The sequence below is a fragment of the Sebastes fasciatus genome, chromosome 22 (assembly GCF_043250625.1).
Source record: "Sebastes fasciatus isolate fSebFas1 chromosome 22, fSebFas1.pri, whole genome shotgun sequence".
In the NCBI taxonomy this organism is placed as follows: Eukaryota; Metazoa; Chordata; class Actinopteri; order Perciformes; family Sebastidae; genus Sebastes; species Sebastes fasciatus.
This window is the reverse complement of record NC_133816.1, coordinates 15,122,660-15,146,426: the sequence shown is the minus strand read 5'-3', so window position 1 is coordinate 15,146,426 and position 23,767 is coordinate 15,122,660. Positions and strand designations below refer to the sequence as shown.

The 23,767-nt window shown below is 40.3% G+C and overlaps 1 protein-coding gene across 15 annotated transcripts in view; it reads right to left on the bottom strand.

The window, feature by feature from the left end:
* Nucleotides 1-2,018: 2,018 nt before the first annotated feature.
* LOC141760617 (phosphatidylinositol-binding clathrin assembly protein) overlaps nucleotides 2,019-23,767 on the bottom strand; it is an 87,245-nt gene continuing 65,496 nt past the window's right edge. For 4 of the 15 annotated variants that reach the window (XM_074623566.1, XM_074623568.1, XM_074623564.1 and 1 more), the window contains 6 exons: nucleotides 17,067-17,204; nucleotides 16,611-16,641; nucleotides 16,059-16,191; nucleotides 10,642-10,698; nucleotides 9,202-9,318; nucleotides 2,019-8,148 (listed from right to left, as the gene is read on the bottom strand). In XM_074623566.1, the coding sequence (XP_074479667.1) occupies nucleotides 8,134-8,148; nucleotides 9,202-9,318; nucleotides 10,642-10,698; nucleotides 16,059-16,191; nucleotides 16,611-16,641; nucleotides 17,067-17,204 (491 nt within the window). In that variant the 3' untranslated portion in view covers nucleotides 2,019-8,133. Of the gene's footprint in view, nucleotides 8,149-9,141; nucleotides 9,319-10,641; nucleotides 10,699-14,394; nucleotides 14,419-16,058; nucleotides 16,207-16,313; nucleotides 16,365-16,610; nucleotides 16,642-17,066; nucleotides 17,205-23,767 lie in introns of all 15 variants that reach the window. The other 11 variants (XM_074623558.1, XM_074623565.1, XM_074623570.1 and 8 more) reach the window with 8 other exon arrangements.

The window sequence follows — 23,767 nt, the reverse complement described above, 5'->3', positions numbered from 1 at the left end:
GGCTCTTTCGGCTCCCAAACGGCTCTTCTTTTTACCACTTCTGCCTTTTATATAATTCAGCCAAATTTAGCACCGTTTTGACCTATGATTAGTATGTGTGAACATATGTCACTTAAATTATTCAATATAATTATACTAAACCTTATAATTTTCAGAATACCATAATTAAGTTAAGGTGGACCCGCTTTTTCTCCTTAAAGTGACTAGCCGCTCCTCTGAGTTTTTTCCAGCTTTTTAAATAAATTATCAATATTTCTTTTAACCGTTTAAAGTGGCAGTAGGCAGTATATTTTATATTTATATTTTTGGCCTATACTGTCTTTTACAACTGCTCGGGGTCACCTGTCCAGAGGCAGCCCCATCATTTTAAAGGTCCCATATCGTGCTCATTTTCAGGATCATACTTGTATTTTGTGTTTCTACTAGAACATGTTTACACACTGTAATGTTAAAAAAAACTTTTATTTTCTTCATACTGTCAGCCTGAATATACCTGTATTTACCCTCTGTATGAAAAGCTCCGTTTTAGTGCATTTTGACGGAATTGCAACAGAATTGCGTTGCTAGGCAACAGCTTGGGTCAATGTGTACTTCCTGTCAGCTGATGACATTCACATACACTGCAGTCAAGGCCTATGGAAAGGAGCACAGCCAATAGGAACGATCCCTCTCTGAAATGACCTGTGATTGGTCAAAGTCTCCCGTCATGGGATTTTTTAAAGCCTGAAAACAGAGCCATGAGGAGGTGCAGAAGTCTAGCTTTCTCTCAGAACACTTGAATTACATTATGCTGAAAGGTTATTATGGAATTTTAGCCCAATGATGCCAAAAATATACTGCCACTTTAATGTCGGTTAACGGTTAAACGGTTAATTATTAACATCCCTAATAGGCACTTAAAATTACAGAGCTGGAACGTCAAGGGGTTTGAACCACCCCATTAAACGAAAGAAGGTTTTTCTCACACCTCAAACAACTTAAAACAGAAATAGCCTTCCTGGGACTGAAATGTCTCATATACCCTTTAACGATGGGAAAACTTCAAACATACAAAACATACAATTACAACTCATTCCCAGTGTGTAGTTACTGTTTTCATATACACCTGTATACACATATACACTTGTGTATCCCTGCTTGTTGTGACACGTTGGGTCTGATTTTGTTACGACATCTCCGGCGCTCCCACGGTGAGGGATTAAGAAAGCAGGTTCCCACCTCCTGACTCCCACTGAGCTCTGAATAATGAAACTGTTTGTGTACATTTGTTCCACACAATCACATCAAGAGGCTCTCGCAGATGCCAGGGGTGATGCGTTTGATCATATTTCAGTGTTTTTGATTAAATGGTTCTTAGTAGGAAGTATATCACTCAAAACGTACCGAGGCTGACAAACAGCAGTGTTTTGTCTTCAGTGAATAATTTATAGTCGAACCACCTTCGGTCGCTGCGTTGCCAATTTATCTCTCTGTGCCCGGGATGACGGATATCTGAAGAACAAAACTACAAAAACTCAGCTTATAAAACATCTTTCTGCTACATACAAGCCTTCATTACTCATAAACACACATGATTTAAGAGCTATAAATATTACTACAGTAAGAGAAATGCTCTTGTGAAGAAAAAATCAGAGCAAGTTTAGGAAAACACACATTTATATTACTTTTTAACAGCTAATTTTTATAACAAACAAGTGTTATTAACCCTCTGAGACACACAATTGACCAAATTTTGTCTTTTTTTAAGGGGGGTGCAGGGGGTCTTTAGATGGAGATAGCAGGTCAACAGTAGATGTCACATAGAAGTGGTGTACATCATCTGAAAGCTGAGAACCAGAAGATTAATTTGAGATGCAGCTCAGCAGAATGTGACAAATTGTTTTAGTCATAAATCAGAAATAAACACAGCAATTGTTGCAGCAATTTTTGGGTTGATACCATTTGTTACACAGATTTGGTTCTAAATTTAACAATTTTCTTTACCTATAGAGAATTGATAAAGAAAAACAGACGACACATTTAGGAATGGAAAATGACTTTTAATTTCTTCCAAAAAAAGAGAGAGAAAACAGATCCCTAGAATAAACAAATATACTGCTGTAAAATAAAAGCCTGTGATTTTTTTTTTGTCAACTGTAACATTTGTTTGCCTTTCCATGCTTGATACAATCCATATATTTCTGCTTTAAATAAATAGAAAAAAAATGTACAAAGAGATGAGGGGAGGAGACAGAGAAGAGAGAGAGACAGATTTAAAAGATGTACTCTGCTCAAAAAACATTTGGCATCATTGAGAATTCATGGCTGATCCTGATGTACAGGGAGGTCTGCAGCCCGTCTGCATCGTCTGTCTCGTTTAACCCGTCCCCACTGAGGAGTAATCATACCTATATCTTGCTGTAAATAACGCTAACATCTTCCACGTTCAGAAAAATAATGCGGATTATGAGAGTATGTGTTTAAGCTCTGTGTTGTGAGTGTGAATGTGTGCATTTCTTTATATACAGAATAGTGAGGCAGCAATCCGAGGGTTCTTACCAAAAAACACAGATGTAGAAAAAACAGAACGTGCACAAGAGATCTTTGATTCGACACACCGACTCACTGACAAAATGAGGAAATTGATCTGTTAAACAGCCTCTCTCTTTCATTTTGTGGGTTTTTGACTCTCTCTCTAAACGCGCACAGCGGCCCGCAGATGGCGCCGCAAAACAGAGGAGATTCTGTGCTGCAAGTAACAAATGTGACATCTTTGGGTAACACAAAAAAAAAAAAAAAGTTTGGCGCTCCGTTTTCTTTTTTGCTACAGTGGCTCGTTTATCGACAGCACAAACGTCTGTCAGATTCAGTCCCTGTTCGTGGACGGCAAATCGAGAAAGTGTGATCTATCTCGCCCCAGACAACGGGGGACAACAAGAGAGAATTCATATTCATCATCACCATCACTGTCATGCTTTTTTGGGGGGGGAAAAAGGGACAACAAACAACGGTACAACCATGCACTCACCGACCCCAGAAAGAGAGAGAGATGGCTCACCAGAGAGGAAGTCTGCTCTCTGAATGTTTGATACACTTGGCCTTAGCAGAGAACAGACATTTTAATATGACATCGATCCGTGTATCCTTCTCCACCTAGATTCATGCTACAACAATGCAGAGAGGTGGTAGCAGCTTTGAGAGAAACTAAAGGTTGCCTGGTTTGATCCCAAACAAACCAACATAAAAAACAAAACTAAACAGTGGTTGTTGAGAGAAACTCCCAGCTGTGAATGTGAGAAAGTGTCGAGAGTTGCCGAAAAGAGAGTCTGCATGCTCGGCCAAACCCCTCCCTGGATATACACCGTAACAAAATGACCTACATGATAAAGCTGTGATAATTACCGGCAGTTACATCAACGCTAAGGAGACGAGCCGGTGTGAGACTCGGAAACCACAGTACGCGCTCTCTCCGTCCAAACTTTGACCATTTTGAAACCACTTGAGACACACAGACAAAGACAATCTCATCGCAACAGGCAGGACTGGATTCCATGCAGAGGACAATTTAGAAAACGGAAAGGAAGTAACTGACACAAAATGTAGATTTAGCCTGAAAGAACTGAGCTTTAAAAAAGGTAGTCTGACTGGGTCAAACATAGTGTTTGATTCGTCAGGTAAATTTGCAACAACAAACAAAAACACCCTGGCACTGACTTTACTGTCCTTCACACCGAAGCCAACCTATTCTGAAGAGGTAATTACAAAACATCAGGAATCATGAGCTCTGCGTTTAGACCTGATATGAGTCATTGTTTAAGATCCAGGGTAGATGATGATCCGACTCTGGATCGGTGCCACGGCTGGTAACGGCTTCTCCCTTCTTTCTGAAGTGCCAATTCATCACCACCAGATTAAGAGACAGTAAGACAGCTGTCCCAGAGAATAAAGAGCCATGATTAGAGCTCACTTTTGGTGCCAAAGCACATATGTCCATTAAGAAAAAATAGTTAATGAGAGTCCCAAGTTGGAGGCCAGAGGGAGTTCATGTTGATAAGAGTTCAGTTTAAGGACAATGGAAACACCAGAAGGCATTTTCTGAATACGTTTTGGCTGGACATAAAGATAACCTACACGTTTCCTTACTATCAGGGCTTGGAAATGCTTATCTGTCCCAGTGATACGTGGATACCTTTGCTACTTGCCACATTTTTCCTATTAAATAAACTTTATAAGTGGCTAGTGGAGCAGACAAACTTTAAAGGTGCAGTGTGTTTAGCGGCATCTAGTGGTGAGGTTGCAGATTGCAACCGACTGAAACTTCTCCCGTGTGCCAAAAGAGCCGGTCGTTGTTGTGAAATAAACCCCGTAGCAACGGTCTGTTATACATAGCAACGGTCTGCTATAAAGAAATAACAAACCGTAGATTACCAATTCATATCGTATTCAACAAAGCCGTGTAATAAGAGTGTTCATTTAACACGTCTCCATGACTTCATCCATTATTTTCAGTACGAAGTAGCGCAAAAAACTAACATCACTAATTCTTCCAGCCCGTCGTCGGCCAAGTTTGTTTACGTTTGAAATTTAACAATGCGGGGGTCTCCCCATTTTCAAAATCTTTTAAGATTTGATAAATATTTTCGATTCTTATTTTCAGGTGATTGTGCATAAAGAAAACATACTTATTCATATTATATTCCAATTCTGCCAATAAATCCCCTTAAATGCTACACACTGCTCCTTTAAAGCTGCTGCAAGAAATCCACCAGCATTTAGCTAAAGCCCATTTCCAAACCTGGCTGGACTACGAATACTGTACTTGACTTCTATGTCACTCCTATAGCCGACAAAGTCTCCCATTTGTCACAAAAGAACCTGGATATCCAAGCATCTGATTGACTGTTGGGTTCAACGGTCCAATCAGAGACAGTTTGTAGGCTGCTGACATCATAGCGAGAGGCGGAGATGGCCGATGTTGTCGAGACAGAAAAAAAAAAAAGAAAAAAAAGAAAAAAAAAGAGACAAGGACCTTATCTAACACTGGAGCGATGCTAACAGCGAGAAGAAAAGAGCGCACTCTAAGCGAACCACAAAGCCTGAGAGCCTCCGGAAAGGTCTCGTCTACAGCTAAAAGACAGAGACACCAAGAGAGATAATAGAGCTATAGTCACTAGACACTGGCAGAGGTGAGGACAAGGTGGGAAACCTACTGCGAAGAGGTCTTCTATAAGGAGGATACTATGAAGAGAGACTAAGCTAACACAAGACTGCGACAAGAAGCGTCTAAGAGCAATATCTATCCAACAGTGATGGGTGGGAGCAGACAATCTAGACAGAAACTGGTTATTAGTACTATTTTTTTTTTACATTATCTACACATACCAAACAGTGACGAAGCAGGCTAAAAAAGCATTCTAGAGATAGACCAACTAGACAAAGTTAGGAGACTGAAGCGAGATTCTAGAGATTTCATGTGTGTGATGAGCTATCGTTGGGATGTAGACACTGGACTGGGATGGGGATGGGGATGGGACTACAAAAAGTTTCAAGTTCATAGTTAGAATGGCAGGAAAAAACAATTTTTAGTCACCTGCCAAAGTGGCTGGCAGATTAGAACAAACGTGTTATTGTAAAACCTCAAACGATTTTTCTACAAACTTCAATCTTAACTTTTTCACACCAGGAGAACTGGCAACAGCTCTACTTACGGCAGGATAGTCACTTCAGTGCGAAACATTTTTTACATGTGCATTTTGCAACAAAATTTTGATTTTTACAAAAACAAAACAAAAAAAAAACAAAAAGCACATTTCGTGTCAAACTCGCTGGCTCAAATTTGGCTCGAAAATTTGACACAATTTGACCCTCAGAAATAGCCCTCAATGGAAAACATACACATATGTGTAAGCACACACGTGAACACACACTTAAAAAATGCATTATGCACACATATACCAAACAGTCAAACTCATGGTGACGGATGCTTTGGCTGAGGAATGGCCACGACCTCTTTCAAATTTTGATCCCCAAATTTCCCTGTGAGCCACGGAGCGAGAGAGCGATGCCAAAAAGTTCAGTGTCGTTTTTGGCTCTCGGTGCAGACGGGAGTCGCACTTAAAGCCGCTCCACTTTGATTCAGTGCAATTTAAAGTGAATTCAACTTAATTCAGTAACATTTAATCACTCACTCAGTGCTGCTGTCGTTAATCATTGGCACGTAATGTGGATCTGCCGATAGGGTGTACCTCATGAAAAAGCTCTTAGTTTAGAAACCTTTGACTTCTGAATCTGGTTGGTTAGGCTGATGAGAACAAGAAGTACAGATACACACAGGTCAACCAGGTGCTAACAGGCAGCTAATGAGGCTAATAAACATGCAGTCCCGTTAAATGTCTGGTCACACCAGCACTTTAAACTGGGAAATTTCACAAACTGTCGCCCTTAAACCAGCCATCTCGGCAGCGCTGCTGACCTTTGGCGGAACGGAGAGTTCAAAATGTTTTATTTCACCTTCTCTGTTGGAAGGAGGAATGGTTTTGTAGACCAAAAATACATCTTTTAGAGTAAACTGTGTTGTCCCGTTAGCAACCAAGCGAACAAACCTGCTAACTGACAGTTTGAACACTCGGTAGCTCAGAGAGAGACAGTTTTAATTCACCTCCTGCGTTAGAAGGAGGAACGGTTTGTAGAGCCAAAATACGTCTTTTGAATAAACTGTGTGAAGTTATTGTCCCGTTAGCAACCAAGCTAACGAACCTGCTAACTGGCAGTTTGATATAATAAACACTCTGCAGTCGCTTTAGCCTAAAAACAAAAATGCTAATTTCTTCTATTTTACCCTCTACTGAGAGTAACGGCAGCCAAAACTGTGTCAAGATAAACATGTAAAATCATGTCAGGCTAAATTCCTGGTCACATGAGCACTTTAAACAACGAAATTTCACAAATTGATGTCGTTAAAACCAAAATCAAAGCATCTTGACGGTGCTGAACTTTGGTGGTACTTGGGAGTCCAAAATGAAGGAAGCTATTGTTGCTTATTAGCTTCGATGTCCATCCAGTTTTGCTTAACCTCCTCTGTTAGAAGGAGGAATAGTTTGTAGACCAAAATACGTCTTTTGAATAAACTGTGTTAAGCTATTGTCCCTGTTAGCAACTAAGCAAACAGTTAACTGATGAATTTCGCTGTACCATTCTCTGGTGTGATCAGGCTTAAAGATTTTTGGTTTCCCCGTCTCTCTGTGTGTATCTGTAGCTTTTAGGAGAAGAAAACAATGCAGTATGAGTAACAAAGACTTTAAAAACCCATAACAACAAAATGCTCAACTACTTTTAACAAATGGTTCAACAAATTGCTGTACAAGCCCCGATAACATTCAGGAGAGGCTGCAGAAGAAAAACAGATTTGAAAAATACAAAGATATCCCCCAACAGAGCGGAAAATTACGGGAAACACACCCGAGAAGATTTGCCTCTAAATCTCTCACTGATTGGACAGTTGTGGACACAGACAGCGAACGAAGGGGGTGAAGAGGAGGTCGGTTGCGAAGGTATTGTCTGAAACAACTGCTGTGCAAGAACACATACTTCCACACACACTAAACAAACACTTGTCCCCTCACAAGTGCTCCCAAGTGGCCGTTGCAGGCGGATGGAAACCCGGAGAGGACAAAATAGCACCAGTATGAAATAAAGCTAATTCTGCAGCAGAGACTCTCACGGTCTGAAAACCAGAGGTAGGATTTTCCTCAATCCCCTCCACTCTCCTCCTTCTTCACATCTTTCTCTCTCATCCTTATTCCCTTCTCCTGAAGCGTCACTCCATCAATATGATTTAAATCAACAAATTAGACAGAATAACAGAAAGAAGCTACACACTCACACACATGCAAGGAGTTGTTTCAGACAACGACCAATCAGGATGACATCTCCCCCACACCAGATCCCTCCATCCTCTGTTCGGTCATCTTCTCCTCTCCTCTTTCCAACTTGGTTTTTGGTGTCGGTTTGTTATCTTGTCGTCTGTCTGTCTGTCTCTTAGTCGTTTTAGCTTGATCAAATCATTCCTCCGTCCATCTGATCGTTCCTCTTCTTGTGTGTTTTCTTCTGCTGTTTGTTTGTCGCTTTTGGCACTCTGCTTCCCCCTTGACTGGATTACATAAACTGCATCTGAATAAGCAGAAAGAGTGAAAAACAATAGAAAATTTGTTTTTTAGATCACTTTACCAATGCATTGAAAAACTTTGTCTCAACATTTACATACACTCAAATAATACATCATACATCTAATTGCATCATTACAATAATTTTGTACACCTTACTGCAATTTGCACACTTGCTTTATCTTGAGTCTACCTACCCACCCATCGTCCCATCCACCCACCTACCTACCTACCTACCTACTTATCTCAAGTCTCCCTACCCATCTCAAGTCTCCCTACCTACCAATCTCGTAGGTTGGGCGTTTGCGCCAAATTTGAAGAAATTCCCTCCAGGAGTTCCTTAGATATCACGAGAATGGGATGGACGTGAGGTCACAGTGACCTTTGACCACCAAAATCTAAATCAGTTCATCCTTGAGTCCAAATGGACGTTTGTGCCAAATTTGAAGAAATTCACTCAAGGCGTTCCTAAGATATCACGAGAATGGGAGGGACGTGAGGTCAGAGTGACATTTGACCACCAAAATCGAATATGTTCATCCTTGAGTCTAAATGGACGTTTGTGCCAAATTTGAAGAATTTTGCTCAAGACGTTCCTGAGATATCGCGTTCACGAGAATGTGACGGACGTGAGGTCACAGTGACCTCTGACCACCAAATTCTAATCAGCTTATCTTTGAGTCCAAATGGACGTTTGTGCCAAATTTGAAGAAATTCGCTCAAAGTGTTCCTGAGATTTCACGAGGATGGGACGGACATGAGGTCACAGTGACCTTGACCTTTGATCACCAAAATCGAATCCTTTCATCCTTGAGTCAAAGTGGACGTTTGTGCCAAATTAGAGTAATTCTCTCAAGACATTCCTAAGATGTCGCGTTCACAAGAACGGCACGGACGAACGTATAACCCGAAAACATATACCTGTAAAAGAAAAAGTGTATTACATTACAGAGAAACATGTTACACAAACAGGTTTTTATTCCATTTTGTGATTAAATACCTTTTCAGTGGCAAAGCTGTCGTTTTGTGTGTATGAATGCACAAGTACTGGATAGCTGACCTGGGCTCCGGGCATGGGTGCGAAGGGGTTGGTGGGTCTGAGAACAGGCTGGTTGTACATCATTGGCTGAGGACCCATCACTGGTACCCCGCCCATCTGACCCATCTGAGGGGGAACCTGGACACAGAGGAAGGGGGCCAGTTATGGAATGATGGGACACAAAAAGAAAACAAGAATCAGAGTAAGAGAAGCACGAAGAAGAGGAAAGTGAGAAACCATTGATGCAAAAAGGTCAGAAAAACAGGGATGAAAAAGAGAGAGGACAAAGGAAAACAGTGAAAGTAGCTACTTGTGGGCCCTTCAGTATAATCTGCATTAGAGCTAAAGCCATTACTTGATTACATTCATTGAAGAAAATGGAGGAAAACTACTTTGATCATCAACTAATTCTTTGAATAATTTATCGAGCCAAAAAGCCAAACACTAGCTGCTTCTAGCTTTCTCAAAATGTGAGGATCTGTTGCTATATATTTTGGTTTTGGACTGTTGGTCAGACAAAACAAGACATTTGAAGATCTCACATTAGTACGGCAGCGTATTGCTGCCACACCAAAAAAAAAAGTTTTTTTTCGTTATAACGTGAAAGGTTTATTGATGTAACAAGATGTTTTTCACATTATAACAAGATATTTTCACCTTATTGTGACATTCAAACTTATCACATCATAACAATATACTAATAATCTTATTATAACGTGAAACTTTTCATGTTAAGACTAGAGCTGTCAATCGATTAGAATATTTAAACGCGATTAATTGCATGATTGTACACAGTTAATTGTGATTAATTGCAAATTAATCAAATTGTTTTATCTGTTCAAAATGTACCTTAAAGGGTGATTTGTCAAGTATTTAATACTATCAAATATGCTTGTTGCAAATGCATGTATATATTTATTATTCAACACTAAACAATGACAAATATTGTCCAGAAACCCTGGATTGGTACCAATGGATTCCTTAGGTTTACTAGTTTGATATGATACCAGTATCTTTACTCTAGCTTTATAACTGAGCCCGCTACAACCTAAAAATCGCAAGTTGTGTTAATGCATTAAAGAAATTAGTGGCGTTAAAAATAATTTGCGTTAACGTGTTATTATCGCGTTAACTTTGACAGCCCTAGTTTTAATATGGCAAGTTGCATGTTATAACATGATACATAGTTCATTGTTATAACAAGAAAAGTTATAACGTGATAAGTTTGTATGTCGTAATAACATGAAATATATTTTTTCCCCCGGTGTGGCAGCAATACACTGCCGTACATTAGGCTCTGAGAACTTGATTTTGTCACTATTTTCTGACATTTTACAGATCAAATGATTAATAAATGTATGGAGAAATAAAATCTACAGATTAACCAATTATGGATATACTTAGTTGCAGCCCTATTCAGCCTGTAACGTGAGTAATGTTTATTGTGCATCTGACACTCACCATTCCATACACAGGCACTTGCGGTGTGGTCATGGGAAAAGCCATGGGAGCTGGAGCCTAGAAGAAGAGCAAAAAGCAGGAGTCAACGTAAAGCAGGTGGAAAGAAAAACATACCTGCTTCACACATTTTATGGCTTTTCTCAGCCTGAATATGTGGAAAGCTGATGTGGTTGGCCGTAGCATAAAGGACTTGAACGAACATTTAGATAATTGTAGCGTCATTAGCTCTGACAAACATCTCATCTGTCTGTGTTAGACACGTCTGAACACAATAAACAGAATACACGCAGTGTAATGTAAGGAGAACACATGTAATGCTGATAAAGTGTGCACATTAGGAGCGCAACAATACAGCATGCAGCAGAGGTACTTAGTGGAATCCCACTGGGAGCAATCATTACCACAGCTTTAAAAGGGGGTGGCTCAATAGGACAGCGTTTAGCCCTGCCCTCCTTACTTCACAAATCAAATCCACTGCGCCTGAATGGGCCTCAAATTCGACGTGACGGGCAATTTGCAGCCGTCGTTTACATCCCACGCACATCCTCATCAGACAAAAGCCCTCCGATTTCTGCTCGACAAATTGGCAATTCACAGGAGCGAGCGTTTTTGAGGTACACTGCGGCATCGTATCAGCGAATGCACCGGAGGAAAATCAGTTTATAAGAAAGTGGAGATGCCTCTTTGCACAACAGTGGGGAATCTATAACAGCATGCAGGAGTATTAATATTAACAGATGTTGGGTTTGTATCACCTGCAGTAATTTCACCATAACGCAAATGCAGGCTGACAACTTCTTTAAAAAATAACAAATATGTATTTCTCAGTGGGATTTAGGAGAATATCTGCAAGCATTTGCAGATCTTTCTAATATAATACCAGCGTGATTCCCCACCCCCGACCATATATAATAGTTTTAGTATTTGCTGCAGTCAGAAGTTGCGACTGTTTTCTCTGCTTCGGGTCATCCTGCTCACCCGGAAGTCGCAGGCTCCCACTGTTTTTAAAAACCCATTAAAAAACAGCTTGCAGAAACACGCTGCTGCTGCCTTCACAAACCTAATCCATCATTGTAAATAAGACAACTGGGGCACTTTTCTTAACGTGACTTCATAACGCCTCAATCATTGCAGAGGTAATAAAAGTGCTTCCACTCCAGCTGGATCACGCAACAGGGCAGAGAAAGGTACAGAAACGCAGTAATTAGCTGTGTTATATCACATTATTACCGTAGCTGTCTTACCTAAAATGATGGATGACATTAATCAAGGAAATACAATGGTGAGTTTTTTTAGCTGGAATAATAAATCTACACTAGCATTAATTGCTGCTTATGCAATGACGCCTTAATCGATGCTTTTAACAAATAGCGAGTTAAGCTGTTTGATCTATAAAAAGAGTCTTACAGTATTTAACAGCTGTGACAGCGTGTGGCTGGTATTTGTTTTCACCTTGTGAGTCTGTGTGTAAGTCGTCGGCAAAATGTGGTCCTGGATACCAGTACTGTAGCAGGAACTACCACAGAGGCAGTTTGGAGTACTTTGCCAAGTATTTATGTCTGTAACCACGATAGCAACCGTCACAACCGTACAAGATGCAGTCACAAAACTTTACAGATGTGTAATTGAGATCAAAATGAAGTTCAAAGATGGGTGTGGTCCAAGCAAAACCACAGTGGGCAAGTAATTTAATCAGTTTATGCCCAAACACTGTGTCACACCGCTAAATCCGACAACCGCGGCAAGCCTAGTACATACGGAGCGGGTCCTCTTCAAGAAGCTGGATGCCATGTTTCTACAGTAGCCCAGAACAGACAAACCAAACAATGGCTATACATAGAGCCGTTCGCATTTCCACATTTTTGTGTCGGCCACCGTAATTGGCTTGGCACTCAGGTGAAGTTTCAGTTGGTAACCACTAGATGCCGCCACACTGCACCTTTAAATAGTCATTTTTTTAAAAAGATGTTTTTAGATAATGACCATTTTATTTTAACATATGCAACATTGTGATGCCGTGATAAGCTTTCAGCATGACGCACTACCTCATTTGATACAGATTTTTTTCTGTTGCCATGTGAGATTTGAAGGCCAACATTAGGACATTTAGAGCTTTTCGCTTTAAGGAATTCTGAAAATTGAAACTCTGTTGTGAAACTTAACAAATGCAGTAAAAGCTGAGCTTCAATGGTATTCTCTGCTAAGAGATGTAAAAGCAAAAGGTTTCTAGTGGGGTCAGGTGAACCAGTGAACTGGTGATCTCAGGGGGTAATCAATGTGATTGATCATTTCATTCCTGCCTCTAAGGAGCAGGCTGTGAAAGCTGATCATAACCATTGATCAATCTGAACTCTCCTAGCAGCAGAGCTGGCCAGCAGCCAGTCAGACAGGTAAGACAAAGAATCCGATACAAGCCCAAAGTCTTTGAATTTTATCTGTCAGGTACGTTTATCGCTCACTTAGTAGTGGCTCGGTATTTGAAACCACGATTAAAGATTTAACTGACTTTCATCTGCACCTGAACCACGCTTTAGTTAGCAAACCATCTGTCTCGGAGTTTGACTCCTACTGTCTTGTCTTGTGCTAAATGACAGGGGGCATCACTATATTTAATTTTTTTTAGCGTGACAAGAAGAGAAAAACAGAGCAGTTGAGACGCCGTTTATGCTCCACTACACCTTCTCCATCGGTATGTTTGTCCATCTGTCTTTCGGCCCAGCTGTCGGCGCCCGACGCATCATGTTTGACATTCATGTTTGTCTTTTTATACTCAACCTCCCGCCTGCTGTTTTCTATCCCTCTGTCTGTCTCATACCGGTGCATTTGTTTTTATTTAAATCTGTCTTTTCTCTCCATCTTTCATCTCAGACTGAACTTCTGCTATTCCCTTTCGCCGTCTAAAGGTGACTCTCTTCTTTCTTTCTTTTGCTTCCAGACTCCTGACCTCACATGACCTGCTTGTTTAAGTGCAGGTTTAAAAAGTAAAAAAAGAAGTTTTGCAGGATTTCCGGCTGGCATTTTAAGTATCAAGCGAGCGCCGACCGTTGCATCTTTGCCCTTCTGGCGAGAATCTCAGATGTGGGAGTTTCACTTATGCATGACACTCCACTTATCCGCCGCTCTGCTACCTGTGATGTCTTATATATCACTACCGCATGCCGCCATGACTTATTTATCACGTTACAGCTTACGGAGGTTATGTTTGCCGTTTTTCTGAGACGATATATTTTCTTTCTCAGGGACAATAATGACAAGCTCGATTTATATTTCCCCCTTCTAAGCTTTATTTGCTCATAGTCAAAGCTGATTCATTTGCTTGTCCTGCTAAATGCACGTTGAAGGAAGGACTCAGTTTACTGCTGACAACAAAATGCACTTCTATCTTGTATTATATAGGAGGAAAAACAACACTTTAGTTTGTTTTGCTGAGAAAACAATTACTTTAATTTTCTTTTTAATGTGCTACTGAATTAATTCCCATAGATAAGATATTTGTAGCGCCCTGGAGGAGAAAAGTAGCGCCCAATTCCGACTTTCTGGTATCAGACGGTTTATTTAGTGCTTAAATAACTAGCACAGATCATTTAGCCTGTGGCACAGAGGTGAGAGGGTTATTTGAGGAAAATTGAGCGTCTCCAAAGAACACAAGAAAGAAAGAGGTGACAGAGAAAGAGATGAAGAGGAAGACAGCAAGAGGAAGCACATTATAGGAATCATTAAGACTTGTCTTACTAAACAGGGATAAGTACTTACATAACTAGTATAGAACATTCCATTCTGCATCAGGACGCAACAAGGAGAAAAGACAAAAGAAGACGGACGGAGGGAAAGACGGAGATGAGATGGAGAGGGAAGGAAAGAGACACGTGATGGGAGAAAGTGACAACATGAGGGTGGAAGAGAGAATCCAAGAAAATGAGGAGATGATGAAAGAGGGAAGCAAAAAAAAAAGGTAGAGACCAAGAGAACGTGAGGGTGAGGAAGAAAAGGGTACAAAGAAGATGTGACAGAGGAAGTGAGGATGAGAGAAGAACAAAATGAAATGAAACATGGTGAGGAAAAGTAATTCAGAAGAGCATGGAAGGACAAAAAAAGAAAAGAAAGGTTAGAACCGCAACGTCAGGAAATGGTTAAAAAAGAAGTACGAGGGGTCAAAATGTGGACGTGCAGATGTCAAAGGGTGGCGTGGCGAAAACAGGACGAGCAGATGACAACGCAAAAAAACAGACGTGATAAAACGAGCGAAAGGGGGGAAGGAAGACGAGTGGATGACGGTGCAAAAAGGAAAGAAATGCATGAAGAGGACGAGGATACGGGACAGGAAGGAGAGATGAGGAGGCAGAGCGACAGCAGGGGTGAAGAGAGAGAGAGAGCGAAAAAGAAAAAAATAGATATTGGGGGGGGAAAAGGGAGAAAGAGAGGAAGCGGAGGGTTAGTGACAGTTTGTCGTCGTCAGCCAGAAACTGCTGTCCGGAGATCAGGAGGACAATCAGGAGATGCCAAGATCAGCACACACACATAAACACACACACACACACACACACACACACACACACACACACACACACACACACACACACACACAGAGCATGCACAGGCAACTATATAAATCCAATACACTCACATAAACCAACACTTAAAACATAAAACGTTCACATGCACACAGACAAGCATTCAGTGCGTGCATCAGTTTTAGATCTGGTATTTTATTAGCGAGGTGTCTGCAAGTTTCATTCAGATAAATGTATCATTTTTAAGATCCAAACTAAATACTTAAACTAATAGAAACAGCCATACACTGATTTTTTTTTTTGCATTTAAAGGAATAGTTTTGGGACATGTAATTACTGTAGAGTGTTAGATGAGGAGATTGATGCCACTCTCATGTCTGGTAGGCAGATTGTGTTAGCATTTGACAGATCCAACCTAGTAACAAGCTACATTTAACATTTGAAGAGCCAGAATCTAGCCCAGGAAACACTTTTTAAGACATTTCCAGTACTTCCAGACACCTTAATGGATCCTCATTAAGGATAATTCTGCTCTGTTACAACTTGGCTCTTATTTTCATAGTTTTTGGCCATCATTTCTGAGATCTTGGAAAGTCACACAGTTAAGAAACATGCATTCAGACAATCAGACTGATTGTAAAACAAGCTCACAGATGACCCAGATTATCTGAACAAGTTTATTTGGAGGGGAAAACTGAAAGTGAGTGCACCAAAAATGTTGGGTAATAATGCTTGATTAGGAATGATGGCCTAAGCTATGAAAATAATAAACTGAAATCATCCTTTTAAGATTCTTTTGTAGGACTTTCAGACACCTTGATGGATCCTTGTAGGGCAAATAGGTCACACAGGTCTTTTTGTATTTGTTGTATCTGCATGTTCAGTGTGCGTTTCTGCCTTCCTTACCACGTGTTGTACAGGCATGGGCTGTGGGGCCATGGGCGCCGGGCCCCACTGTGTGGTCGACATGGTCTTATTCTGCCAGTTGTGGCCTCCCGTCAGCTTCTTCTCACCGGGCTGGTTCCACTGCATCTCTGGCCTGTACACGGACGAGCAACGCAACAAAACAAACATCGTTATTCTGCGTGTTCACTTGCTCAACCTCAGGCCAATTCAAAAAACAACACCATGTCTTACTTGTAGATTCTTCTCTCTTTTTACCTTGTTGTATTTTTTATTTCCCCCTGAGGCGCATCCTCAAATCTAACAACGCTGCAAGTACGGCAGAATAGTGAATGAACGAAGAGGAATCTCTGTAGAGCCTTTAAGACGCTACAGAAGCACTTTGTCACAAAACTAAGCAACTGAATACTTCATAATAAACTAGATACTTTACTTGCTGGCAACAGTCAGGATAAGTATAACAGGTTGGTGTATTTGCTTTGTCAGTGGATGAATCATCCAGCCTCGACTACGAGCACGACATTGAAAAGTATCCTCGCAACTCAAGACACTTACTTCTTGGCTGGGGTCCCACCAAACTGCAGATCTGAGGACGGAATAGAAACAGAGAGAAATTGAGTGATCATAGTTGAAAGAGAGTAAACGAAAGAGGTATTTCAGCTTTAGATACTGTTTTTCTCTCTGATTTTACTTCATCTTTGTTCTCTTGCGTCATCGTTTCACCAGTTTGTATAGAAGTTTTGATTGACTGAATGGTTCATTTAAAAAAAAAAAAGGATACTAGAATAAAAAAAAACAGTGCGTCCTTGTATCTATACGCACAATCAATGCGTGATTACATAAGAAATAGGGCCTCAATGTGTGTATGAGTACATTCACGGCGAGGCATTTCAAGTGTCCAATTACATAAATGTTCAACCATTAAAATACTGCAACTGGTTAAGTGTTTTTTTTCTTTTCTCCCTTTATTGACACATTCAGCTACTCGTGCACATGTATCTCGACACTCACTGCCCACGAGGTTGGCCAGAGAGGAGTCGAGGTCGTTGGCTAGCAGCTTTCCTCCGTGATGGATGGCCATTTGAGGAGGAGGAAGAGGTGCAGTGTGTGTGGGCATCGTAGGCTTCAACAGGTCTAGAGCATCGAAACCTGAAGGAGAAACAAACTCGCATATGTAAATAATCTGAAATAGATTTTTTTTTTATAAGACAGGTTGGTAACAAAATCATACGGACAAAAAGTAGGAGTTAGTACACCACACAGACACATAGAGAAACGCAATTAGTAGAAGTACAACCACATATCAGATTATTCGCTTCCCCCAAAACAGTGATTGCCCAATTGGCAGGCCTGTTAAGCTTTGAACTTCTCCACATGTTGAAGCAGTGTGCATGGAGCTTTAGTAAGAAAGATTCCCAGAGAGTTTGGAGGTTTTTCAAAAAACAAAAACGCAGTAAAAGTATATATATATATGTACATTTTCATCAACTGGTTTGGAGCGAATGAACTCGGCTACAACGTAGTTTGGTCTGAAGTTGGCGCTATAGGCTACACATGGCTGTAATCCGCAGGTAGAGTAGTGAAACAGGTTGCCAACCGGTAACATAAGATCATAAGATAATGCGTCATTTATATATTTAAACATACAATTTCAGAAAACTCAAATAACTATCTTAATGTAAGTAATCCACTGGGGAAGTTTCATGCTGATATCTACTAGTTACTTCATTAGTTTTGTGACTCCCCTTAAGGTGAAGAAAGTTAAAGCGCGGAAGAAGAGCTGATTTCAAAGGCCTTTAATTCTGAATCTAATGAGTTGACTCAACTTTCCAAACTTTTTAACTCACGATTCGACCGCTTTAATGAAGCAGCGCTGGACCGTTTTGATCTGAGAATATTGCTGAGCTATGCCTCCTTAGCGTGAACTATCAAATCTCACTGCTTAATTGAATTCGTCCTGCTCTATTTTCAGCATTTACCTACATGGCCAGAGATTCCTGTTTAAAGCAGATAGACTCTACTCTTTTATTACTGTCATGCAGCAGCCTCATTCTATCAGCAGCCAGCCTATAATCCCTGACTCAGTAGCTTGCAGCACTTGTTCTAGATGATTGATTTATCTGTTCGTAGCCGTCGTGTACACACAACGGTGACTAGTTTTGAACATGCATGCGTGTGTGTGTGTGTGTTTGTTTGTGTATTAGAAAGAGTGTGTGTAAACCGACTGTCCATAGCCGGTAGGTGCAAATGACAAATGAGTAATTTCCTGTGTTGGCGTGCGGATGTGTGTGTAAGTGCCTGTTAACAACTCTCCATGTCAGCACTCATCCAGCTAATGGCTCAGTATTATTCCGCTGGTAGCAACCTGGAGGTGCGACAATGTGTGTGTGTGTGTGTGTTTATACTGTATGTGTTTGTGTGTATATGGTGGCAGTAAACATGGCGAGTGGTCGAAAAGACAAGCAACAAAAAAGGAACATGAGCGTAACCTCATGATAAACTGTAGATTTTTTACTACGGCTGTCAATTGATTAAAATATTTAATTGCATGATTGTCCATATTTAATCGTGATTAATCACACATTTTTTTACCTGTTCAAAATGTACATTAAAGGGAGATTTATCAGGTATTTAATACTCTTATCAACATGGGAGTGGGCAAATATGCTGCTTTATGCAGATGTATGTTTATATTTATTATTGGAAATCAATTACCAACAAAAAGCAATGACAAATATTGTCCAGAAACCCTCACAGGTACTGCATTTAGTATAAAAAATATGCTGAAATCATAACATGGCAAACTCAAACACAACAGGCAACAACAGCTGTCAGTGTGTCAGTGTGCTGACTTGACTATGACTTGCCAGAAACTGCATGTGATTATCATAAAGTGGGTATGTCTGTAAAGGGGAGACTCGTGGGTACCCATAGAACCCATTTTCATTCACATATCTTGAGGTCAGAGGAAACAAAAATACTGAGTTAGGTTTAGGAAAAGATCGATTTGGTTAGGTTTAGGCAACAACATTATTTAGTTAGGTTTAGGCAACAAAACTACTTAGTTAGGTTTAGGAAAAGATCATGGTTTGGGTTAAAATATCAAAAGAAGTGGCGTAAATTATGTACGGAAGTTCTGTGACAAAAACTATGTAGTTAGGTTTTGGAAAAAAAACTGGTTTGGGTTAAAATAATACTGGAAGTGGCATAACTTAAGCAAGGTAGTTAGGTGACAAAAACTACTTAGGTTTAAGAAAAGATCCGACTTGATTAGGTTTGGGCAACAAAAGTACTTTAAGTTTAGGAAAAGATCGTGGTTAGGGTTAAAATAACACCGGAAGTAGCGTAACTTAAGAACGCATGTTACGTGACAAACTACTTAGTTAAGTTTAGGAAAAGATCGTGGTTTGGGTTCAAATAACACCAGAAGTGGTGTGCTTAAGTACGGAAGTTACAGTACGTGACAAAAAAAATGCTTAGTTAGGTTTAGGTAACAAAACTCCTCAGTAGGGTTTAGGAAAAGTGACAAATAAATCAACGCTGACTTCTGGTTTCACACGGGGTACGAACATCGGTCTCCTAGGCGAAAGAGTCTGGTGTTTTTTGACCCACCCCGACTTCCTCCCTACGCAGCATTTGTCGCTCTTTATACTTCCTGTTTCACAACCACATGGATTACATACAAATTGATTTTGTGAGATATGTATAAATGAATATGCATTACTTTTCATAGGTATAGCTATAGACCGGTGTATGAGAACAGCCTGAACCATTAGGGGTTAAAAAATACATGTAGACGAGTGGCAGAAATAAAATGAAGTCAGGAACAAGGCGACAATGCAAAGCTGGGAAGAAACAAGAAAGAGCAAGACGCAAATGCAAGTAAACGTACAGCGTCCCTGCAGAACACAGAGGAGGGAGGAGAAAAGGGAAAAAAGAAAGAGAGGCAACTGACGGTGGGAAAAAAAAGAGGGAGGAATAATATTTAGTTAGGAAGCGGTGTGCAGGTCTGACAGCGGTGCTGACACAAGAGATTCAGAAAATACTTTTCCTGCTAGCTTAGCAGATGAGGAAAAGGAGGGAGAAGCATACGGAGACAGAAAAGAAGTAGAAAAGAGAGGGAGAGGAATGTTAAAGAGAGAAGAGGGGGAGCAACCACTATCGTTTTAATTCTCTCGAGTCTAATTTCTCTCCCATTGTCGGCGTTTCCATTATTGCTGCCACTGTGATAAAACACTTTGGCAATGTGGGTGATGTTTTGTTTCTTAAACCAGCGTGTCAGTAAAGCCCAGTGAATTAAATTGAACCAAGAGAGCAATAGAAGAGTGGCGGAGATAAAAAAAAACGGGGCGGAAGAGAAGAAAAGCAAGTCTCTCAGTAGATCACACACACCAGAGGGCTCATAGAAGAAGAAGAAGAAAACAGGGAAGGAGGGAATTGGGAGGTGATGAAGCGAGCACGGCGAGCGTTGCATTGAACTGGGAGGATAATGCTATCAGTGTTAGCTTAGGTGTTTCAGCAGAGGATTTGACAGTCAATAGAGTTCAAGATCAAAGGGAAGCAAGGGGAAGTAAATCCATGTCGAGGGTTCAATCCCAAAAACGCTGGAAGGGAGAAATCGGTTACTTACTACCATTTAGTTGGATTATCTACAAGCTCCTTTCACACATGGAATACTTTAACACGGCAGGCTTCATCTATTGGTTAGAGTAAAGGCTTTTTGTCATTCCTTACGGTTTTCAGATATAACAGGATCTTTACAAGAAAGAGTCACAATGATTGCATAATAATTAATAATGTTATTATTGGTGTGTTAATGTGGTATTCTGGAGGGATTATTGATCATTTTTATAAATTCTCAAGTGGTAAAAAATTGTTAAATTTAGCACCAAATCTGTGTAACAAATGGTATTAACCCAAAAATTGCTGCAACAACTTATGAGACGTAATAGAGCATGGGGATGACCATCATATACTTGTGTATATATATGTTTATTACAGACTTATGACTAGAACAACTTGACACACAGTGCTGAGCTGCATCTCAAATTAATCTTCAGGTTCCCAGCTTTCAGATGATGTACACCACTTCTATGTGACATCTACTGTTGACCTGCTATCTCCCCCTAAACTCCCCATGTAGAGGAGGGTTAAAAGTGGACCAAAAAAAATTGGATAAAGAATACAGACTTTGCAGAGGAGACACAGAGGAAGGATTTTGAATTGTAAGGAGGGAGAGAAGAGAGGAGGAGGAGGAGGAGAGCAGATGGAAAGGAGTTGCCTGGGTGATTCTTGCCTTGTGAAGTGTGATGGGGAGACGATGAGGCAGAGACGGAGACAGAGATGAAATAAAGGATGGGAGGAGGGAGGAGGAGGAGGAGGTTGGGAACGGTGTGAACAACAACAAAACAAAAACAGACGAGCAGCAGCAGACAGACGGGACGGAGCAAAACGACAGACGAACAGACGCAGACACACAGTTACAAACACTAACATATAAATACACATGTGGACGCATAAAGACAATGTAGAAGGAAACACAAGACACAGTACAGTAGCTTCACACACACACAGGGATTTTTGTGAGATGCTGCCAGGTGCCCAGATGGTGGTGGATTGGTAGTTGTAGTGGCAGCTTCAACACAGGCTCTATTAATAGAAGGAAGTTAGTCTGTCCAAAGCCAGAACCAAGCTGCACACCGGAGCCACAAGCCTCCAACTGTTACTTCTGAGCAGAGCAGAAGAGTTCGACGGGGGTTAAACCAGATTAGAGCGAGCCAGAAATGTGCCAAAAAAAGCAGCGCTATGGGTTGTTTAAACATTTGAGAAACTAAAGAAAACAGCTTTATCTGGCAAATGTTTGAAGTAGCACTGATGCAGCTGTACAAACGCAACTAGTACTCCTAATAATGATGGAAAAATAGAAGAAAATCATGCGAGAAAATTGATGAAATTGCTTCAGAGTCCATTTTCCAGATGTAAAATTTGAGATTTCGCTCTGTGTGAGAATACTGCTTCGATTAAATCATGTGCAGCCGCTGCTGCTGCTGTGAAACAGCTGGCTGATTAATCCTGGCAAATTTCCAGTAATGTAAAAGTAATTGATGGGCAGCATCGCTGTGAAAATACGCTCGGTTTGACAAAGACTAGATTAAGTTTGAACCTAGAATACTGACTAGAGTGGGACCTCACTTTGGACAAAAAATTTCAACATTAATTGTTATAAAAATAGAGAAAAAAAAGAAAGTTGTCTGATAAATTACTGGTAAATAATGGCAATTAAACAGATTAAAATGTTATATCAATGACTATGAACGTCAGTGGAAACAAGTAGGGTTGCAACTAAAGATTATTTTCATTGTCGATCATTTTTTTCAGATTACCTGTCTGATTACTGTCAGGATATAGTGACCATTTTATAAAACATAACTTTTTTTTAAAATCATATTTGCTCCATTTCTACCCTCTCCAGCTTTAAATGTGAATTTTTCTGGTTTCTTTACTGCTCTATGACATTAAACTGAATACCTTTGCGTTGTGGACAAAAAAAATCACTATTTAATATAATTTATATATAATAAAATAATTCTTACCTTTCACAATAAAAGCCCTAAACACAAATCATTAGAGTATTTCGCAATTTTGTGTAGTTTATTCGTCACTCCGCCGGTGTGTAAAGGCTTCAACGTATCAACGTATAAAGTATCACCATTTTTTAATAAATATTTCCACTAAAACTTGAAGGATAATTCTGTTATTGCCAAAAAATCCCATGAATCCAAACAATCCAATACTTTCCGAGAATCCCAGCCTGCACACATTCCTAGGTAAGACATAAATCTATAAAAAGGCTTAATAATTTACAAAAACAGTTGGGCAATGTAAGCAAACATTACCCAAACAGGAGTAAATAGGAGTAAATCTATTTCCAGGCTTGGATTAATACACATTCGGTGTGTTAGGGAGTATTCACAGCAGCGTTGACGGTGTGTGGGGGATTGAATCTAAAAATAAAAGCTACAGTGACCATGACCATCATGATGAAGGAACATGTCTCCCAGGGCAACAGTGCGGCTGTGCTTTTAATAGTTTAGTTTAACAGACACAGAGGAATTAGATTTATAAGGCTTTGGCTTCAAAGACAATCCTTTGGTTCTGGTCTTTTCATAAATTAATTAAAAATAAATCTGTAACTTCCTCTGAACTTAAACCTGCACCTCTTTCTGAACATAACTCTTCTTTTTATGATGCAAGCAGTCTTTGGACGACCTCTGCAGGTAGTCGCTCTCATCTGCTGTGCCTTCCTTCGGAGCTGTCGATATCTCGCCCCTGCCTTTCAAAATCATACGCTTCGCAGGAGTGTCTTGGGACACGAAAAGGGTTCAGAAGTACCGAGATTGATTGTGTCAGTTGCTGCAGAGAGGTTAAAAGGAAGTAAGCCAATAAGAGAGCTCGGAGCCAAAGTCCCAGACCTGCGACATTTAAGAGCCCTCAGTCTGAAGCCGTTACCAGAACAAGCTGAAGTAGTGGAGAGAGGGTTCCTTCACAGTGTCTAGTCCATTCAACACTTCTAAACGTTACTTTTTTTCAATGGAGTTTGGTGTGCGATTAAAGAGTTACAGTAAATAACTGGCTATCCCTTTTATGACTAATATTACTGACAAGATCTACAACATAAAAATACTTAACAATAGTATTTAGCTAGTTTTCAG